At 43.9% G+C, this 17,347-nt stretch overlaps 1 protein-coding gene across 3 annotated transcripts in view; it reads left to right on the forward strand.

The window, feature by feature from the left end:
• The window catches only part of AMFR (autocrine motility factor receptor), a 43,445-nt gene extending 29,902 nt beyond the window's left edge, over positions 1-13,543 (forward strand). For 2 of the 3 annotated variants that reach the window (XM_087971682.1, XM_087971681.1), the window contains exons 9-14: positions 1,988-2,178; positions 3,967-4,070; positions 5,679-5,813; positions 8,433-8,516; positions 8,815-9,005; positions 11,616-13,543. In XM_087971682.1, the coding sequence (XP_087827808.1) occupies positions 1,988-2,178; positions 3,967-4,070; positions 5,679-5,813; positions 8,433-8,516; positions 8,815-9,005; positions 11,616-11,760 (850 nt within the window). In that variant the 3' untranslated portion in view covers positions 11,761-13,543. The remainder of the gene's footprint in view (positions 1-1,987; positions 2,179-3,966; positions 4,071-5,678; positions 5,814-8,432; positions 8,517-8,814; positions 9,006-11,615) is intronic. The other variant, XM_087971683.1, reaches the window with a different exon arrangement.
• Positions 13,544-17,347: the final 3,804 nt, after the last annotated feature.

A 17,347-nucleotide genomic window follows, 5' to 3' on the forward strand; every position in this document is an offset into this window, starting at 1 on the left:
TTCAATGGGTCCCCTATCATCAGAGAGGTTTCTAGGAAGGTTTTGTGTGACTTGGGCCAAAATTGCCATTCCCGTCATTGTGTAGACCCAACCTAAGGGTTTGAAGTGAGCAGGAACGTGTGGTTTTGATGGATGCTTCTTCTGTTTTTCCCATTCTGGTCTCAAGGCCGCTTTGTTGTCATTCATTACAAGCTGCGCCATAAATATTTTCCAACGTTTTAAGCAGGAGGCTAATAAGATAATTAGCCTCTACGTGCCAGCCTTTGCGTTCCCTTGAGCAGCCTGGACCCACCCCTTCAGACTTGCTTTTCCCTGAACCTTGGAAGGAATTATTTCTTTCTTTGGGGGATGAACTTAACGTAGGGGAAGAGCAGGCAGAGCTGAGGGTGGAGTTAAACAAGTCATGAGTCTAGAGTTGATATGTTCTCACAAAGGGTCCGAGGCCATCTCTTTTTTTATATGTTTTTTTTTATTTTTAATCAACATAGGTGCTTCGTGGATATTGCATTGTCTGAGTCATTTAACTTATACATTCCAATATTAATAATAATGCTTATAATACTAATAATAGTATTTTTACTTATATATAATAATAATCTTTCATTATTTACTTGTACACAGTAATAATCTTTTATTTTCTAATTACTACTTCTGTTATCTAACCACTGGTAAAACACATCCCATGTTAGGAAGTATTCTGTTTCTTCTTTGTCCTTTATTTTTAGTGTCAATCTATCCATCTTTGCACAGTCTAATATCTTTTTAATTTTCTTCATATCTGTAACAGTATCCTCAATCTTCCAATATTGTGCCAATACAATTCTTGCCACTGTCAACACAAGTAATACTAAATATGTATTCCCTCTATTATAGTATTCTGGTATTATACCTAACAACAATATTTTTATTTTTAAATCTATATGTTGCTTCATCAAATTTTCTAGCCATGTGTGTATTTTTGTCCAGAATTTTTTTGCCTTTGGTCCAACTCTTCTTGAATTCCATTGACCCATATTTGGTGCTAGTTTAATGCTGAACTTATTCTTGTGTGTAGACTTGAGCAATACATCTTAACTGGAACATAACATATGGTCTTGATCCTTTGATCCTCACAATTAACAGCATCATTTTTGTTTTTGGCATCTTGAATCAAGTGTGATGTTTAGCAATAGCAATAGCGCTTGGTCTTATATACCACTTTATGCTGCTTTATAGCCCTCTCTAAGCAGTTTACAGAGTCAGCCTATTGCCCCCAACAATCTGGGTCCTCATTTTACCCACCTCGGAAGGATGGAAGGCTGAGTCAACCTTGAGCTGGTCAGGATTGAACTCCTGGCAGTGGGCAGAGTTAGCCTGCAATATTGCATTCTAAACACCATGGTGCTTACCTACCATCTATCTATCTATATTCCATCCATCCATCTACTCATCATTTTCTCTCTTTTTCCCCTTCTCAATTGTCTGTCTGTCTGTCTGTCTGTCTGTCTGTCTATCACAATAGCCCTTAGACTTACATACCGCTTCACAGTGTTTTAACAGCCTTTTCTAAGCAGTTTACAGAGTCAGCATCCTGCCCCTAACAATCTGGGTCCTCATTTTACCCACCTTGGAAGGGTGGAAGGCTGAGTCAACCTTGAGCTGGTCAGGATTGAACTCCTGGCAGTGGGCAGTCAACCTGCAATGCTGCATTGTAATCACTGCATGTCATGGATGGAAGGAAGGAAAGGAGAGAGGGAGGAAAGGAAGGAAGGAAGGAAGGAAGGAAGGAAGGAAGGAAGGAAGGAAGGAAGGAAGGAAGGAAGGAAGGAAGGAAGGAAGGAAGGAAGGAAGGAAGGAAGGAAGGGCAATAGCACTTAGTCTTATCTACTGCTTCACAGTGCTTTATAGCCCCCTCTAAGCAGTTTACAGAGTCAGCCTCTTGCCCACAACCATTTGGCTCCTCATATTACTCATAAAAATCCATATAAATTTCTCTCTTTATTCTTAGCTCATGCCTGCGCTCCTGGCTCGAGCAAGACACTTCCTGTCCTACCTGTAGGATGTCACTGAACATTGCAGACAACCAGCAAGCCCCAGAAGATCACCCCAGAGAGAACCTGGATGGAAACTTGCCCCCTGTGGCAGCAGCCGAAGGAAGACCTCATCTCAACCAGCACAATCACTTCTTCCACTTTGACGGTGAGTTCGAGTCCTCCGGCGTCTTCAGTGACCCGGAATATCTGCGCCTGTTGAGAAGGTTCAGCAACTTGAGTGGTCCTGCTCTACTTACCTCTGGTGAAGAGTCATGGGGAATTGACTAACAAATATTTGGTCTGTGCGGTGTATTTATTTATTTGAGGGGTCCTTAGTGCTCTCTGAGCTTGGTTTTTTTCTTGCAGATGTTTCTTGACCCAAATGAGGTAACATCATCAGTTTAATCTGAGTAATGAAACGTCTGAAACGTCTACAAGAAAACAACTAAGCTCAGAGAACACCCAGAACCTCTCATCTCAATCCTGAGCTATAGATATCCTTCTTTCTTTCTTTCTTTCTTTCTTTCTTTCTTTCTTTCTTTCTTTCTTTCTTTCTTTCTTTCTTTCTTTCTTTCTTTCTTTCTTTCTTTCCTTCCTTCCTTCCTTCCTTCCTTCCTTCCTTCCTTCCTTCCTTCCTTCTTCTTTCTTTCTCTCTCCCTCCCTCTCTTCTTTCTTTCTTTCTTTCTTTCTTTCTTTCTTTCTTTCTTTCTTTCTTTCTTTCTTTCTTTCTTTCTTTCTTTCTTTTCCTTCCTTCCTTCCTTCCTTCCTTCCTTCCTTCCTTCCTTCCTTCCTTCCTTCCTTCCTTCCTCTTCCCTCCCTTGAAGTTCACATCTTACTAATAAGGTGATTGTGGGTGGCTTAGAATGTAACTTTATTAAAGTTAAAAAGTGCTAAAACAATTATAATTACAGCAGAAAGGTAAACATTAAAATTAAAAACCAAGATGACCGACAGCCTGGATGCATGAGAATTTTCTCTCTCCCATCACCCAGCCCTAATGTAGTGGGCCTTCATCCCAGGCCAAGCGAAGGAGCCAGACTCCTGGAAGGTCGGGAGGGGGGGGGCAGTGGATTTCACCTCTAATGGAAGGATGGGGCCATCTACATATATAAAAGTGAAATACCACTCACGCCATCATCACAAAATCTCCAGAACCGTAAAGTTTGACATAAAGTCAAACCGCAAAGTCAACCGTAAACTTGACATTTGGCACGTATGTTCCTCTTGGCTTCTAGGTGAGGCTTACTAAGAAAGGATTTTTTGAAATGACCATTAGAGTATCAGTATTTCCTATATTATTATTATTATTAACACGCTCTGATGCTAAGGAGTTCTACTCCCCCTCCCCACCTGAAAATAAATCTCTTCCAAAGGCAAAACACAAACAGAGGAGAGGAGTTTCAGTTTCAGTTTTAGTTTCACAGCACCAAGCAGCTTTAGTACAGCACAGTTGAGCTAAGCCACGCCCAGGCTCCTTGCTGTTTCCTTCTTACTCACACAGCAAATACTGCTTCAGTTTCCAAACAGCTCTCAACTCTCATACACTGACAGGATGTTAGTCAGCTGAATACTGATGGATGCTGGTAGGCAGAGGCACAATTCCCCCCCCCCCCTTATTTTCCTCCCCAAAAACTAAGCCAGATCACATAGTTTCGTAGCGAAGCACGGGTATACAGCTAGTTTATGATATAAGCATTCTTATGATGGTTTCATATACATGTAATACTCCATGATGTAAAAAGATAGGGAAAAGGTGAAACCTTGACAGACTTTCTAAAGACTCAGCAGAGTTGGGGACAACCATTTTTTTTTACATTCAATTTCTTGAACATCAACTGGGCTATTACTGAAATAAATGTTGGCACTCCATACATGAACCTATCTGGAAAAACCACAGCAGAGGACAACGAATGGGAAAGGGTCCTTCACAGATCTTCTGATTTCTCTCCTCCAGGGTCTCGCATCGCTAGCTGGCTCCCGAGCTTTTCGGTCGAGGTGATGCATACCACCAACCTCCTTGGGATTGCCCAGGCCAGCAACTCTCAGCTCAATGCCATGGTGAGCCCCCCAGTTTATATTTTGGACACTGTCACTGATGTAAATATATCATTTTGGTAGCATCATCCATTTTGGAGGCCTCCAAACGTTAACCCCCCTCTTATAGCATAAATGTTTACGAGCTATAGCCCACTGTGTTAATGGTCCAAGTAGCGAACCCAAAAGAAGTAAATTTGAATCCCCCCAAATATAACTTTTGTGATGACCCGGGGCGTGGCACAAAAGCAACAAAGTCACAAAAATAAGTAAAGTCCCTTTAATACCTTCAACTTGGCCCCCAATGTCCAGTTATCTTTGGCTGGAGAAAAAACTTTCCCAAGAACAGTTTCTAAAGGGAAGAAATTCAGTCCGAACCCAAAGTACATATAAATTATAAATAAAAACCAACACAAACCATGCTGCAGCAATTAATGAGACAGGGCAGGATAAGGAATTGCAGACTTCAAAAGATAACGAAACACACACAGTTGGGAGGACGCCAGAACTCAAATAAGACAAACCAAAATAATTCACGCTTTGCTTCCAGCAAGGAACTGTGCACAAACACCCTCTTTATCCTGTTTTCCCAGCTGCAGCTAATGAAGGAAATCAAGACCTTTTTCTCCCCTGTAACCCACGTTGCTCCCTTATCCGTTCTTCCCTGCATGCCCTAGGACAGGGGTCCCCAACCACTGGGCCGCGGACCGGCACCGGGCCGCGGAACAAGTCTTACCGGGCCGCAGGTTGCTGGGCGCCGCCATCTTTTTGGTAAAAAAGTGCTTCCGGTGAGCTTTTCCGGGTAGAAAGCTCACCGGAAGCACTTTTTCAAAAGATGAGCGCGCTGCTTTTGAGCTTTTCCGGTAGAAAGCCATTTCTACCCGAAAGCTCACCGAGCGCTGGCGCTGCCATCTTTTGACGAAAAAGTGCTTCGCCCGTGAGGTCACCGGAAGCACTTTTTCGTCAAAAAGATGGCGGTGCCCAGTTGATGCCGGTACCGGCGCGGCGCCCAGCTGATGCCGGTACCGGGCCGTGGCATCAAAAGGTTGGGGATCACTGCCCTAGGATGAAGAGCGGGTGGGCCTGGGTCTGGATCTTCCTGTATTTCCGCAAATACCGGATGTGACGAAACGGGCCCATTTTTCAGCCTCCGAAGGCTGCAGAGGCTTCCTTCAAGCCTCTGGGAGGCCAAAAAAGGCCCGAAAATCAGCTGGGAGGCACGCATATGCACAGTGCAAGTAAGGGGGCGGCGGAGGGGGGATTGTGCGCACATGCGCAGGGGCGCGTGGTTCCCCCCCATGCGCATTGCCTTCTGGGTGCTGGCAGGTGAGTGAGTGTGCACGAGCGAGCGTGCAATTTTCAGCACTGGAGCCCCAAAAGGTTAGCCACCACTGTCTTAAGTAATGCATGATTCTTCCTCCAGGCTCTTGCTATGTTTCAGAGCGGCCGCCGACTACCACTCAAAAAAATTCATGCTGCTTCTTCACCCAAAAGTTCCCATGTTCCCCCCCCTTTTTTTTAATAAGCTCAACTTACATTTCTACTTTCTTTAAAAAAAGAAAATGCTCATCTGGATGGTTGGAGATTTTGTTTAATTCCTGAGCAATACACATTTTGGCATGGTTTCCCTAGGCCCACCAGATCCAGGAGATGTTCCCCCAGGTTCCTTACCACCTCATTCTCCAGGACCTGCAGCTGAGCCGCTCCGTGGAAATAACGACGGACAATATTTTAGAGGGACGCATCCAGGTGCCTTTCCCAACACAGGTGGGTCCAACATAGTAGACCCTGAACTGGGCAAGATACTTGTGTTCTCCCTCCCTCCCTCTCGTCTGTCTGTCTGTCTATCTATCTATTTATCTATCTATCTGTCTGTCTACCTATCATCTATCTATCTATCTACTTACCTACCTACCTATCTATTATCTACCTATCTATTATCTATCTATGTATCTATCTATGTATCTATGTATCTATCTATCTATCTATCTATCTATCTATCTATCTATCTATCTATCTATCTATCTAGCTATCATCTATCTAGCTATCTAGCTATCTACCATCCATCCATCCATCCATCCATGTATCATGTATCTATTTATCATCCATCTCTTTCATCCATCTCTCTCTCTCTCCCCTATCATCTGTCTGTTTCTCACTCACTCTCCCGATCTATCCATCTATCCATCGATCCATCCAATCTACTCTTCTCTCTTTTTCTAACTTCTGTCTGTCTGTCTGTCTGTCTGTCTGTCTGTCTGTCTGTCTGTCTGTATCTATCTATCTATCTATCTATCTATCTATCTATCTATCTATCTATCTATCTATCTATCTATCTATCTATCATCCATCTCTATCACCCCCTCTTCATCTATCAGATTACCTATCTACCTACCTAATCTATCTAATCCACTCTTCTCTCTCTTTCCCTCTCAAAATATATGTGATTCAGGAATACTGTATGCATTCTATGCCATAGATATTTTGAAAAATTGGCTGGATTAAAACTGCACCCTCTGAATTCCCAGCTCCTTTTGTAAGGGTTGTCCATGGGAGTTCTTCAAAAGTCTGTGTGATCTACTGCACCCATTTGGAGTTGTTTTGTGTGGTAGTGTATTGTCAAACCTGGGATGAGTTGTGTGGAGTGTCAGGGTTCTTTTCTATTCCACCTAACCAACTCTGAACATCGTTGGCTTTCATTAAAAGAACAAAGGGTTGGGTTTTTGGAGTAGCATGCAAATTACCTTTCATACTATTCTACAGTTCAGGGCCTTGCCAAAAAAACAAACAAAAAAAAACAACGGTGTATTTCCCATTGTCAAGGACATTAAATTGAATTTGTATGTTAAAGCTTTAAGACAATACATTTGTTGTCAAAAGACACAGGGAACAAAATCATCACATAACTGCCAGATATTCTTTTCAAAGGAAGATGATCTTGTGGATTGATCTCTTCAGGTTTTGGTGTATCCGTGTGTCTTATTTGTTTTAACTTGTTTAACTCGCAGATAGGTGTGTGTAACAACCACACAGAGTTGTGATATAATGTAATGGTGTGTGGGAAAGAGGTTAAGAGATACTGGTTGGGGAAATGGCCAGGTAAAAGAGGCTGTGCCCTGTAGCTGGAAAGTGGATGGAGCAAGTGGCTCAGAAGGGACTTTTGCCAGTTTCTCAGGCTCTAAAGGAGACCGCGGGAGATTTGTACTTTCAGACTTGCATGGTTCTGTTAATGTAGCCTTACAATAAAATAGGATTGATAATTTGCCTGGTATCTTGTCTTGTCTACTTGGTAAAGTTGAGTCTTTACAGTTGTAAAGACCACATGGACTTTAGAAGCCCTTCCATGGGCTTATGAACAATCCTTACAAAAGGAAATAGGAACTCAGAGGGTGCAGTTTCCATTCAGCTAATTTTTCAAAATATCTCTGGTGCAGAATGCACACAGTATTCCTGAATTATACCTACGATAGATGGATGGATGGATGGATGGATGGATGGATGGATGGATGGATGGATGGGTGGGTGGATGGATGGATAGATAGATACTTAGAGACAGTAGATAGATACAGAGATAGAGAGAGAGAGAGAGAAGGATGATATGTAGATAGATGGTAGGTAGGTACTGTAGATAAATAGATGATAGATGGATGGATGGATAGATAGGGATGATAGGTAGATGGGTAGGTAAGATAGATAGACAGATAGACAGACAGACAGACAGACAGATATAGTTATAAGATGAGAGAGGGAGAGGGAGACAGGTGATAGACAAAAGTATCAGCCTTTCAGATTTGATAAATGACAATCTTTATAAACTATACTTTATAGTTTATAAAAATTAATAGTTGCAAATACAAATATTCATTACTTTCCACAACAAGGAAAAAATAGAGATGGTTAAATTGATTGCTTTATTTAAAGCCAAGAATATAATTTATTTTTTTTTCATTTGGAAATCACTTCTGGATTTTGTGCTTGAGATGGGGCAAAAATGAAATAGATTTGGGTTTTTGCTGATTAAATAGTTTTATTGTTATAGAAATGGCTACTATATATTATTGTGCAAAAGCAAAAATTTGAGGCTGTTACGTCTCTGCCAAAGAAAGTCGGAAGTCAATGTTTTTCTTTCCCTTTTCCCCTTTCCCCTACACTCTCTCGTCTTCCCTTTTTCCTCCCCTAGTTTCCTATTATTTTCATTTTTTCTTTGTGTTTTCTATTCTGATAAGCTTATAAAATTTGGATTAAAAAAAATAATCAGTTGGTATGTCTCATGGCCTTGGAATGGGAGCTTCAGCAAGATCCATAATACAATTTAAAATGCTTACAAAAAAGGAAGTTTCATATTTTCCAAATCAGTTAATTCTATTTTTTTAAAAACATGCACAGCGTTCTGACAGTATCCGACCAGCATTGAACAGTCCTGTAGAAAGGCAGAGTACCAATCAAGAAGATGCTGAGGAGGACATGGAGGTAATGTGGCAAAAGAAAGGTATCATATCGAGCTGTGGTGGCATAGTGGTTAGTATGCAGTATTTCAGACTAACTCTGCCGACTGCCAGCAGTTCGATTTTCACCAGCTGAAGCCTGACTCAGCCTCCCACCCTTCCGAGGTGGGTAAAACGAGGACCCAGATTGTTGGGGGCAATAGGCTGACTCTGTAAAACCGCTTAGAGAGGGCTGGAAAGCACTGTGAAGCGGTATATCCATCCATCCATCCTTTTGTTTCTCTTTCTCTCCCCCCCACTCCTCCTTTCGTCCTGCGTGGCAGACGGAAAGGATCCCACTTGAGCTCAGCTCAAGGCTGGAAGACACGGCGGAGGCAGAGTTGAATGAAATGGAAGCAGAGGCAGCCGAGACGGAGGACTTTGAAGTGAGAGGCAGTCGCTTCTCCAAGTCAGCAGACGAGAGGCAGCGGATGCTGGTTCAGAGGAAGGAAGAGCTGTTGCAGCAAGCACGCAGGTGTGGAGGAGGCTTTGTGCAGTGGAAATGTTTCCTGTCCCGTGGTTTCTTCCTCTCTTCCCCTCCCCTCTTCTCTTCTCTCCTTTCTTCCTTCCTCCCTTCCCCTCTTCTCTCTTCTCCTCTCCTTCCTTCCTCTCTCCCCTCTTCTCTTTTCTCCTTTCTTCCTCCTTTCTTCTCTCCTTTCTTCCTTCCTCCCTCCCTCTTCTCTCTTCTCTCCTTCCTTCCTCCTCTCCCCTCTTCTCTTCTCTCCTTTCTTCCTCCCCTCTTCTCTTCTTTCTTCCTTCCTCCCTCCCCTCTTCTCTCTTCTCCTCTCTTCCTTCCTCCTCTCCCCTCTTCTCTTCTCTCCTTTCTTCCTCCTTTTCTCTTCTTTCTTCCTTCTCTCCTCTCTTCTCCTTCCTCCTCCTCCCTCTTCTCTCCTCTCCTTTCTTCCTCCCCTTCTCTCCTTTCTTCCTTCCTCCTCCCTCTTCTCTCCTTCCTTCCTCCTCTCCCCTTTCTCTTCTCTCCTTTCTTCCTCCCCTCTTCTCTCCTTTCTTCCTTCCTCCCCTCCCTCTCTCCTTCCTTCCTCCCCTCCCCTCTTCCCTCCTTTCTTCCATCCTCCCTTCTTCTCTCCTCTCCTCTCCACCCCTCCCCTCTTCTCTCCTTTCTTCCTTCCTCTCTCTCTCTCCTCTCCTCTCCCTCCTCTCCTCTCCCCTTTCCTCCCCTCCCCTCTCTCCTCCTACTCCTCTTTTTTCTTCCCCCAATGAGCAGGTACTTCCTTCCTGTTTCCCATGGCTAAGAAGCCCTCCTTGAAAACGTTTGCATAGGGTTTAATAAACATTCCAGAAGTTCAAATGCATTTCAGGACTGCTCGGGTTCGCTGAGCTGCCAAACCAGTTGGATTAGGCAAATTGGAACCCCGTTGCCATTAAAAACACACCCATGTTCTCTGTTTACTGATTCGGACAGGCTCTTTCCAGCATTTCTTGGGTGTCGTATTTTCGGGTTGCGAAATCTGACTTGATACTGGTGGTCCTTGGCTTACGGCCCAACTTTTCTGTTGTTCAGTGAGACATTTTTTTAAAAGTGAGTTCTGCTCCACTTTACAACTTTTCTTTGTCCTGTTTGTTAAGCAAATCATTGCAGTTGTTAAGTTAGTGATCCTGTTGTGAAGTGAATCTGGCTTCCCCATTGATATTGCTTGTCAGAAGGTTGCAAAAGGATCACATCACACACACACACACACACACACAGACAGTGACACAGCAACAGTCATAAATATGAACTTGTTGCTCAGCATCTGAATTTTGATCCAAGTGACCATGGGAAGGTCGCGACAATTGTAAGTATGAAAATGGCCACGAGTCACTTTCAGTGCCGTTGTAACTTCGAATAGTCGCTAAAGTCAAGGACTACCGGTATTTGCCAACAAATCGATTTAGCGTTGCCAAGAGAAACTTCTATCAACTCGTAAAACATTCCTATGTGTTCTGACCCAAACCCTTTTCCAACAAAACAAACACGAACCAAAGCGAACAGAAACCTTTTAATGAGTCTTACGAACCCCCGGTTAAAAGGCTGCTGCAAACTAATTAACTTTGATAAGCACAAGCTTTGCCAAAACTGTGCTAGTCTGCCAAGAATAACAGATAAGAAATACTTCACAACACAAGAGTCTTCAAATACCAACTTGAGATACTGTAATGTCCACGAGGCTGAGTTTCAAAATGTCTTTGCTTCCTGCAAAGAACGTTCGCTTCACAGCTGGCTTTTATCTTCTTGAAGGAGGGGCCATTACCTTGCAGCCTTACTCCTGAGTCGCCCATGCTGTTGTAGCTGCTCTTTCCTGCAAGCAACCCTGCACGCACGCGCACTTGGCACAGGCTCCTCGGGAACCTCCTCATCTCTGCTGCCAGCCCCCACAATCTCTGAAGGCAGCAGTCCACTCCCTGATGGTCTTGGCCCCTCATCTGAGTGCTCGCTCTCCTCAGCCATCTGCACCTGTTGCCAACTAACCACAACACTACACCTGTTTTAGCAGTTGCCAAAAAAAACCAGGTGGGAAAGTGAAAGTACATTTCAACTCTGATCTTTAAAAGATTGTAACTAAAATACCAGAGTTTTTGCCCATGAATATATTTAATTGGAGAACATGAATGATGACACTCAGCCTGTGAACGTGTTCAAGTGGAGAATCTGGTTTATGAGACACCCAGGGGAGAGGGAGGGAAACAGGGTCACAGATGACTATAAATTAGGTATTCCAGAGTTGGCTTGCTGTCAGGATTCCAGCAATTGCCCTAATTAAATCATGATTCTCGAGCCAAAACCTTCAAAGGATTCATTAGAGGCAACATACTGGCACTGCCAGTATGTTCACAGGCTGGGTGTCATCATTCAGGTTCTCCAATTAAGTATATTTGTGGGCAAAAACTCTGGTATTTTAGTTACAATCTTTTAAAGATAAAGAGTTGGAATGTACTTTCACTTTCCCCCGCCATTTTTTTTTGGCAACTACTAAAACAGGCCTAGGAATGTTTTACGAGTTGACAACTTCTTCAGCCGAGCAAAGCGTCCGGCAAGCCAAAAACCGATAACTTCTCCATCGTCACGAATCTCTTCCTGTTTTTCCAGGCGCTACATAAACAAAAGCTTCGATGATCCCACACCGGAGTTTTCCTCCCAGATTGAAGACGCCGCCTCCGACTCCATCACCTTACGACGCAGGATGTTGGCCGCGGCCGCAGAGCGAAGATTACAGAAGCAGCATCCTTCCTAACGCTTCTGGCCCGCAGTTCCTTCCCCACACGTTAAACCCGATACTGTCCCACTCTCTTTCCGCTGGGATCTCCCCCCCAGCTCAGAAAAAAAAAACAACCCACGGCTCTGATTGACCAGGGATCAGGTTGGGCCACCTCTATGCTCTCGACAAAAAAAAAAAAAAGCATGTGATCGCACATAAGTGTTTGGACAGCTGACCACTTCACCTTTCCTCTCGGGTTTATTGATTTCCCCCACCCCATGTTGGCGTTTTCCTTTCTTTTTTTCGGGGGGTGTGTGTGTAATTTCTACACCCAGCCACCCACCCCTCTTCGTGACCTATGGGGCAACTTTTAAAACTTGCTGTGTGTTGCAAGGGGAGGGGAATGAGGGTGTGTGTGCGTGTTTGTGGACAGTGTGAGTGACAGCCCCTTTCTGAGGGGATTTCCTTGTGAAGCTCTTTTGAGGAGGAGTAGAATATAAGTGAGAAGTGAAGGGTTATTTTTTTTAAAAGAAAAAGAAATTGTCATTCCACCCTCCTGCTCCTCCTCTCCTTCTCCTTCTTTTCCTTCTCCTCCTCCCCCTCCTCTCCTTCTCTTCCTTCTCTCCTCCTCCTTTCCTCCTTCTCCACTCCTTCTCCTTCTTCTTTCCTTTTCTGTCCTCCTCTCTTCCTCCTCCCCTCCTCCTCCTCCTCCTCCTCCCTCCTTCTCTCCTCCTCCTCCTCCTCCTCCTCCTCCTCCTCCTCCTCCTCCTCCTCCTCCTCCTCCTCCTCCTCCTCCTCCTCCTCCTCCTCCTCCCTTCTATAAGCAAACATACTTGTTGTTTTTGTTTTTCTTCATCCCAAACATATGCATCCCTGTTTGGGTAAAAAAAATGATGTTTCTAGATTTTGGGGGCAGGGGAAGCAGTGCGTGTTAATTTGCAGGAGTTGCAAATTGCAAAAGTTTCACTGCAGTTTCCAAGTGACTCGAAGCCAGACTTCTCCACCCTTCCTCTCGTGGAAAGTTTTGATTGTCTCCTGGGTTGCTTTTCCCCGAGAGGCTGGCGAGAAAAACCTCAGTTTTAACCGTGGCCAGCATTAGATAACCCAGAGGATCGGGAGTCACAGGGAAAGCTGTAAGGTGCTTGTTAGCGCAGCATTTCAGTCAAGCGAGCAGGGCGAAGCAAAGAGAATTCAACTTGGAGGTGCATTGCTGAGAGCCCCTTGCTGACATTCAAAAGATGACATTTCCTTATGACAGGCGGGGCAGCATGCAAAAATCTTATTTTTTTAAAGTGTGCATTTTGCAAATAACCTCAGCTTGATAAGATGTACAGGTCCAAAAGACTTGAGGGCTACTTGATAGGTAGTTAGGTCTGTTCCAGCAGTTCTCAACTCCTTCAATTGCTACTAACTCTGTTGGAAGCTTCTTAGGTTTTGGGCTCCATAAATATGTCTACGACGCAAAGCAAGCCATTTTTAAGTGTTTCAGGAGTATCCCTCCTTATCCAGAGGTAGCCCAGTATTAATGAAAAAAACAAACCAAAACCACACAATTTCTTTCACTGCTAGGTTTTTAGGACGTTTAAAGCCGTATACCGTAATAAGAAAACTGGGCAGTGTTTCAAGTGAAAACAATGTATTTCAATATACCCTTTGCAAAGCCTTACTTTTCAATGCTGTTTAAACTTTGGACGGGGAGGGGGGAAATACAGACTCTTTTTGTGGTTCAGTTTTGCTAACAGAACTCGGCTCTTTTGTTTTTATTGTTTTAAAAAAGGAAAAAAAATAATAAAAAAAACCTCGGTCAGTGTTGGAAAGATTTCAGTGGTCTTTTTTTCTGTCCCCTTTCTCTTCCTTTTGGTACCATTTCACCTCAGGAAAACTTCTGAGCTCTACCCTGTTTCCCCGAAAATACAACCTACCCTGAAAGTAAGTCCTGGCTTGATTTTTTTACACATGCACCCAATATAAGCCCTACCCCCCCAAAAATAAACCCTAATTAAGATCCTGCCCACTCCAGAATGGAGGGGTAAAAATTAAGCTAGGGTGGGGATGTGTGTGTGTGTGTGTGTGGAGCTACCTTACTACTTTGCACAGTTGTAGTCAGGCCTCACATACCCCAACACCTGCCTTGCCGGCCTCTTTCTTCTGCAGCTAGCAAGGCTTCCCTGAAGGCCTCTGAAACTGTAGGATCGATCCAGATCTCTGTTATTGGCTGCAGAAGCCTTCAGGAAAACCTTGCCAGCTGCAGAAAGGGAAGTTCCTGAAGGCCTCTGACAGCGAAAAGGAAGCCGGAGAGGAAAAAGAGAAGAGAAGGAAGTGTAGAGTAAAGGTGAAAGAAAGGAAGGAAGGAAGGAAAGAAAGAAGGAAAGAAAGAGAAAGAAAGAAAGAAAGGAAAGAAAGAAAGAGAAAGAAAGAAAGAAAGAAAGAAAGAAAGAAAGAAAGAAAGAAAGAAAGAAAGAAAGAAAGAAAGAAAGAAAGAAAGAAAGAAAGAAAGAAAAAGAAAAACATTGACCTCCCATTCCTTTCAGCACAGTAGAATAAGATAGTAACATTACAGCCTGAACTTTTTACTTTTACACATGAATACGTACTAGCTATTAGTATAACAACAAACATATCTAATCAACAAAACCCAGAGGAAAGAAGTGAGGTTAGTTAGTGGATGACATCCCCTAAAAATAAGACCTGGTGCCCTTTTTGGTGGCAAAAAAATTTATAAGGGTCTTATTTTGGGGGAAACACGGTACAGGTGAGTGTGTGAACACTCGGCTGCAAAGCTTGTGCCGTTGGTCCCTGCTGAGAGTTTCATTCTTGGCTGAAAGCAAAACATCGTTCTGAATTTCTATTTTGATGTGGTGGCATTCCCCTAGGAAGCAGCAGAGCAGTTCAGCATAAACGACAGGAAGTCTTCGTCTTGCGACCACAGTCGAGGCCCACATTTCTGTTGTTAAGGGAGACATAAGTGAGTTTTGCCCCATTTTACGAACTTTCTTACCACCGTTGTTAAGCGAATCACTGCAGCTGATAAGTTAGTCACCCGGTTGTTAAGTGAATCGGGCTTTGATTTTGCTTGTCAGAAGGTCACAAAAGGGGATCACGTGACCCCGGAACGCAGCGACCGTCATAAATATGAACCAGTTGCATCTGAATTTTCATCACATGATCATAGGGATGCTGCAAAGGTCATAATGTAAGGCATCCAGAAAGTATCCATGATATCAATCACTCTGAGACATATTCTCTCCAATTGATTTATTTAGAAACAGATCTGGTATGTCTAAGGCAATTTCCCAAAGTGAAAGTATTTTTGTGTGTTACACAGAATCCGTTACACAGAATCCACCTTCTCTCCTCCCACTTAATAAATCACAAGAACCAATTAACTGCAACTGAAATTTCTTAGTACGACATATAGAATGACCTTGAACTTTTCAACTCCTCTACCCCACTCCATTTTGTGGCAGCTGAATTTCAAAGCTGACACATACCTTCTAAAAAAGGTCATAAATCACATTTTTCAGTGCCATTATATCTTTGAACGGCCATTAAATGTTGTAAGTCAAGGACTACCTGTATGTTGATTTTGTTTTTATCTTCATGTAGCATTGTCCTACCACATTGGAGAGGTCATCAACCCACTTTTTGTGACCTTTGACCTCCCAAAACTAGGGTTGCCTCTTATTATGGACAGCTTGTCCATCTCTTGGTGATATTGTCTGTCAGACCTGCCACAAACCTAGACCTCGAAATAGAAAACAAACCTTAGCCCCATTTTCTGAGAAAAAGTCTATTTTTATTATAGATCAAGTGTATGGCAATAACGCATAGCCAGAACTGAGATTCGTGTGCTAAAATCCCTACATTATACTTCCTTCTCCTTTCCTTTCCTTAATTGTCTTTCTTTTCCCATCTCAAGGTAACCAATTGAAATCTTGCAAGCTGTTTTCCCAGCGGTCAGTTCAAACATGCTCTGGTGTGCCGCTCCCTCATTCTTCCAGCTAGGTGACCTTGAAGCAGCTTCTTAAGATAGCATAGGACTTACTTTCGGTTTCCCAATTATGCCCCCCCACATTCTTCTCGTGGAACCACTATGAAATTTACTCATTTTAACTTGGAATATTTTTCTCTCTCCTCCAAAGTAGCTATTTAGGTCTGCTAACCACTAGATGGCACCTTTATCCTTGGATCCTTCAGTAGAATGACCTATTTCAGCAAAATAGGATGAAAAAAAAAAGAGATTTATTTATTTTTTTAAAAGGGGCTTTTATATGTAATGGAATGGCTGTGTTCATACAACCTGCTTAACGGGCGTCAAAGGTCCCAATAGCTGCTGCATTTGCATTAAGATGTTAAGCTTGGTTGACCATGAATGAGTCCCATTAAGCGGGTTTAAATTTCATAAGCAGGCCCCTTTTCCTCCTGTGATATTTCCGGCAAAGGAGGGGGAACTGAAAACACAGAGATCAGTGCTCCTTCCTTGCTCTTTGCAATCTTCTCAGTGTGCAGGAAAGGAACATCTGCTTCTTGAACCTGTTTACAACAGCTCAGAGAGAATAGCAGTCTTCCAATATGTTAGGGCCATGATGGCGAATCTGGCACGCGTGTTACAGGTGGCACATACAGCCATTTGTGCTGGCACGCGAGTCGCAGGCAAACTTACCTCACTGTGCATAGGCATGCCTCACAGCTGATTTTTGACCTGTTTGAGGCTTTTTTCAGCCTCCCAGAGGCTTGAGGAAAGCCTTTGCAGGCTGAAAAATAGGCCCGTTTCATCACTTCCTGTATTTCCGGAAATACCGGAAGTGACAAAAACCAGCCCATTTTTCGGCCTGCAAAGCCTGCAGAGGCTTCCCTCGAGCCTCTGGGAAGCTGAAAAAGGCCTCAAACCAGCTGAAAAATCAGCTCGAGGTGCAATGCAGGTAAAGGGGTGGGGAGGTGATGGGGGGGCGCATGCATTACCTTCTGGGTGTTGGCACGCAAGCGCAAGTGCAAAAGCGCACCCAATTTTTGGCACAGGAGCCTAAAAAGGTTAGCCACCGTGTTAGGGGCTGCCACAAAGAAGAAGGGTCAACCTATTCTCCAAAGCATCTGAAGGGAGAACAGGAAGCAACGGGTGGAAACTCAAGGAGACAAGCAACCTAGAACTGAGGAGAAATTTCCTGTCAGCGAGAACAATTAAGTCAGTGGAACGACTTGCCTCTTGAAGTAGTGGGTGCTACAGCGCTGGAAGTTTTTAAGAAGAGATTAGAGAACCATTTGTCTGGAATGATATAGGACAGTGATGGCTAACCTTTTTGCAGTCATGCGCCAAAAGCACACACACAATTATGCGTGCCCACACCCATAATGCAACGCGCATGCTTCCCCCACCTCCCATGTATGCGCGCACGACCCTCCTGTGCTCCCCCCACGCATGTGCAAGCAAACCTCCCCCCACTCCCCATTTTTGGGCCTAGTAGGCCTCCCTGCAACCTCCTGGGGAAAAAAAACGGCCCGTGGGGGAATCACGGGCATGCAACCCCCTGCGCTCACCCCACCTCTGCACATGCACACACATCTGCAGGCACCCTGCCCCCCAAACATGCGTGGTGGAGATCCAAAAATCAGCTTGCCAGGAGGA

The sequence above is a fragment of the Notechis scutatus genome, chromosome 9 (genome assembly GCF_049901735.1).
Source record: "Notechis scutatus isolate UNSWTSFEM ecotype Mainland chromosome 9, rNotScu1.2, whole genome shotgun sequence".
Taxonomy (NCBI): Eukaryota; Metazoa; Chordata; class Lepidosauria; order Squamata; family Elapidae; genus Notechis; species Notechis scutatus.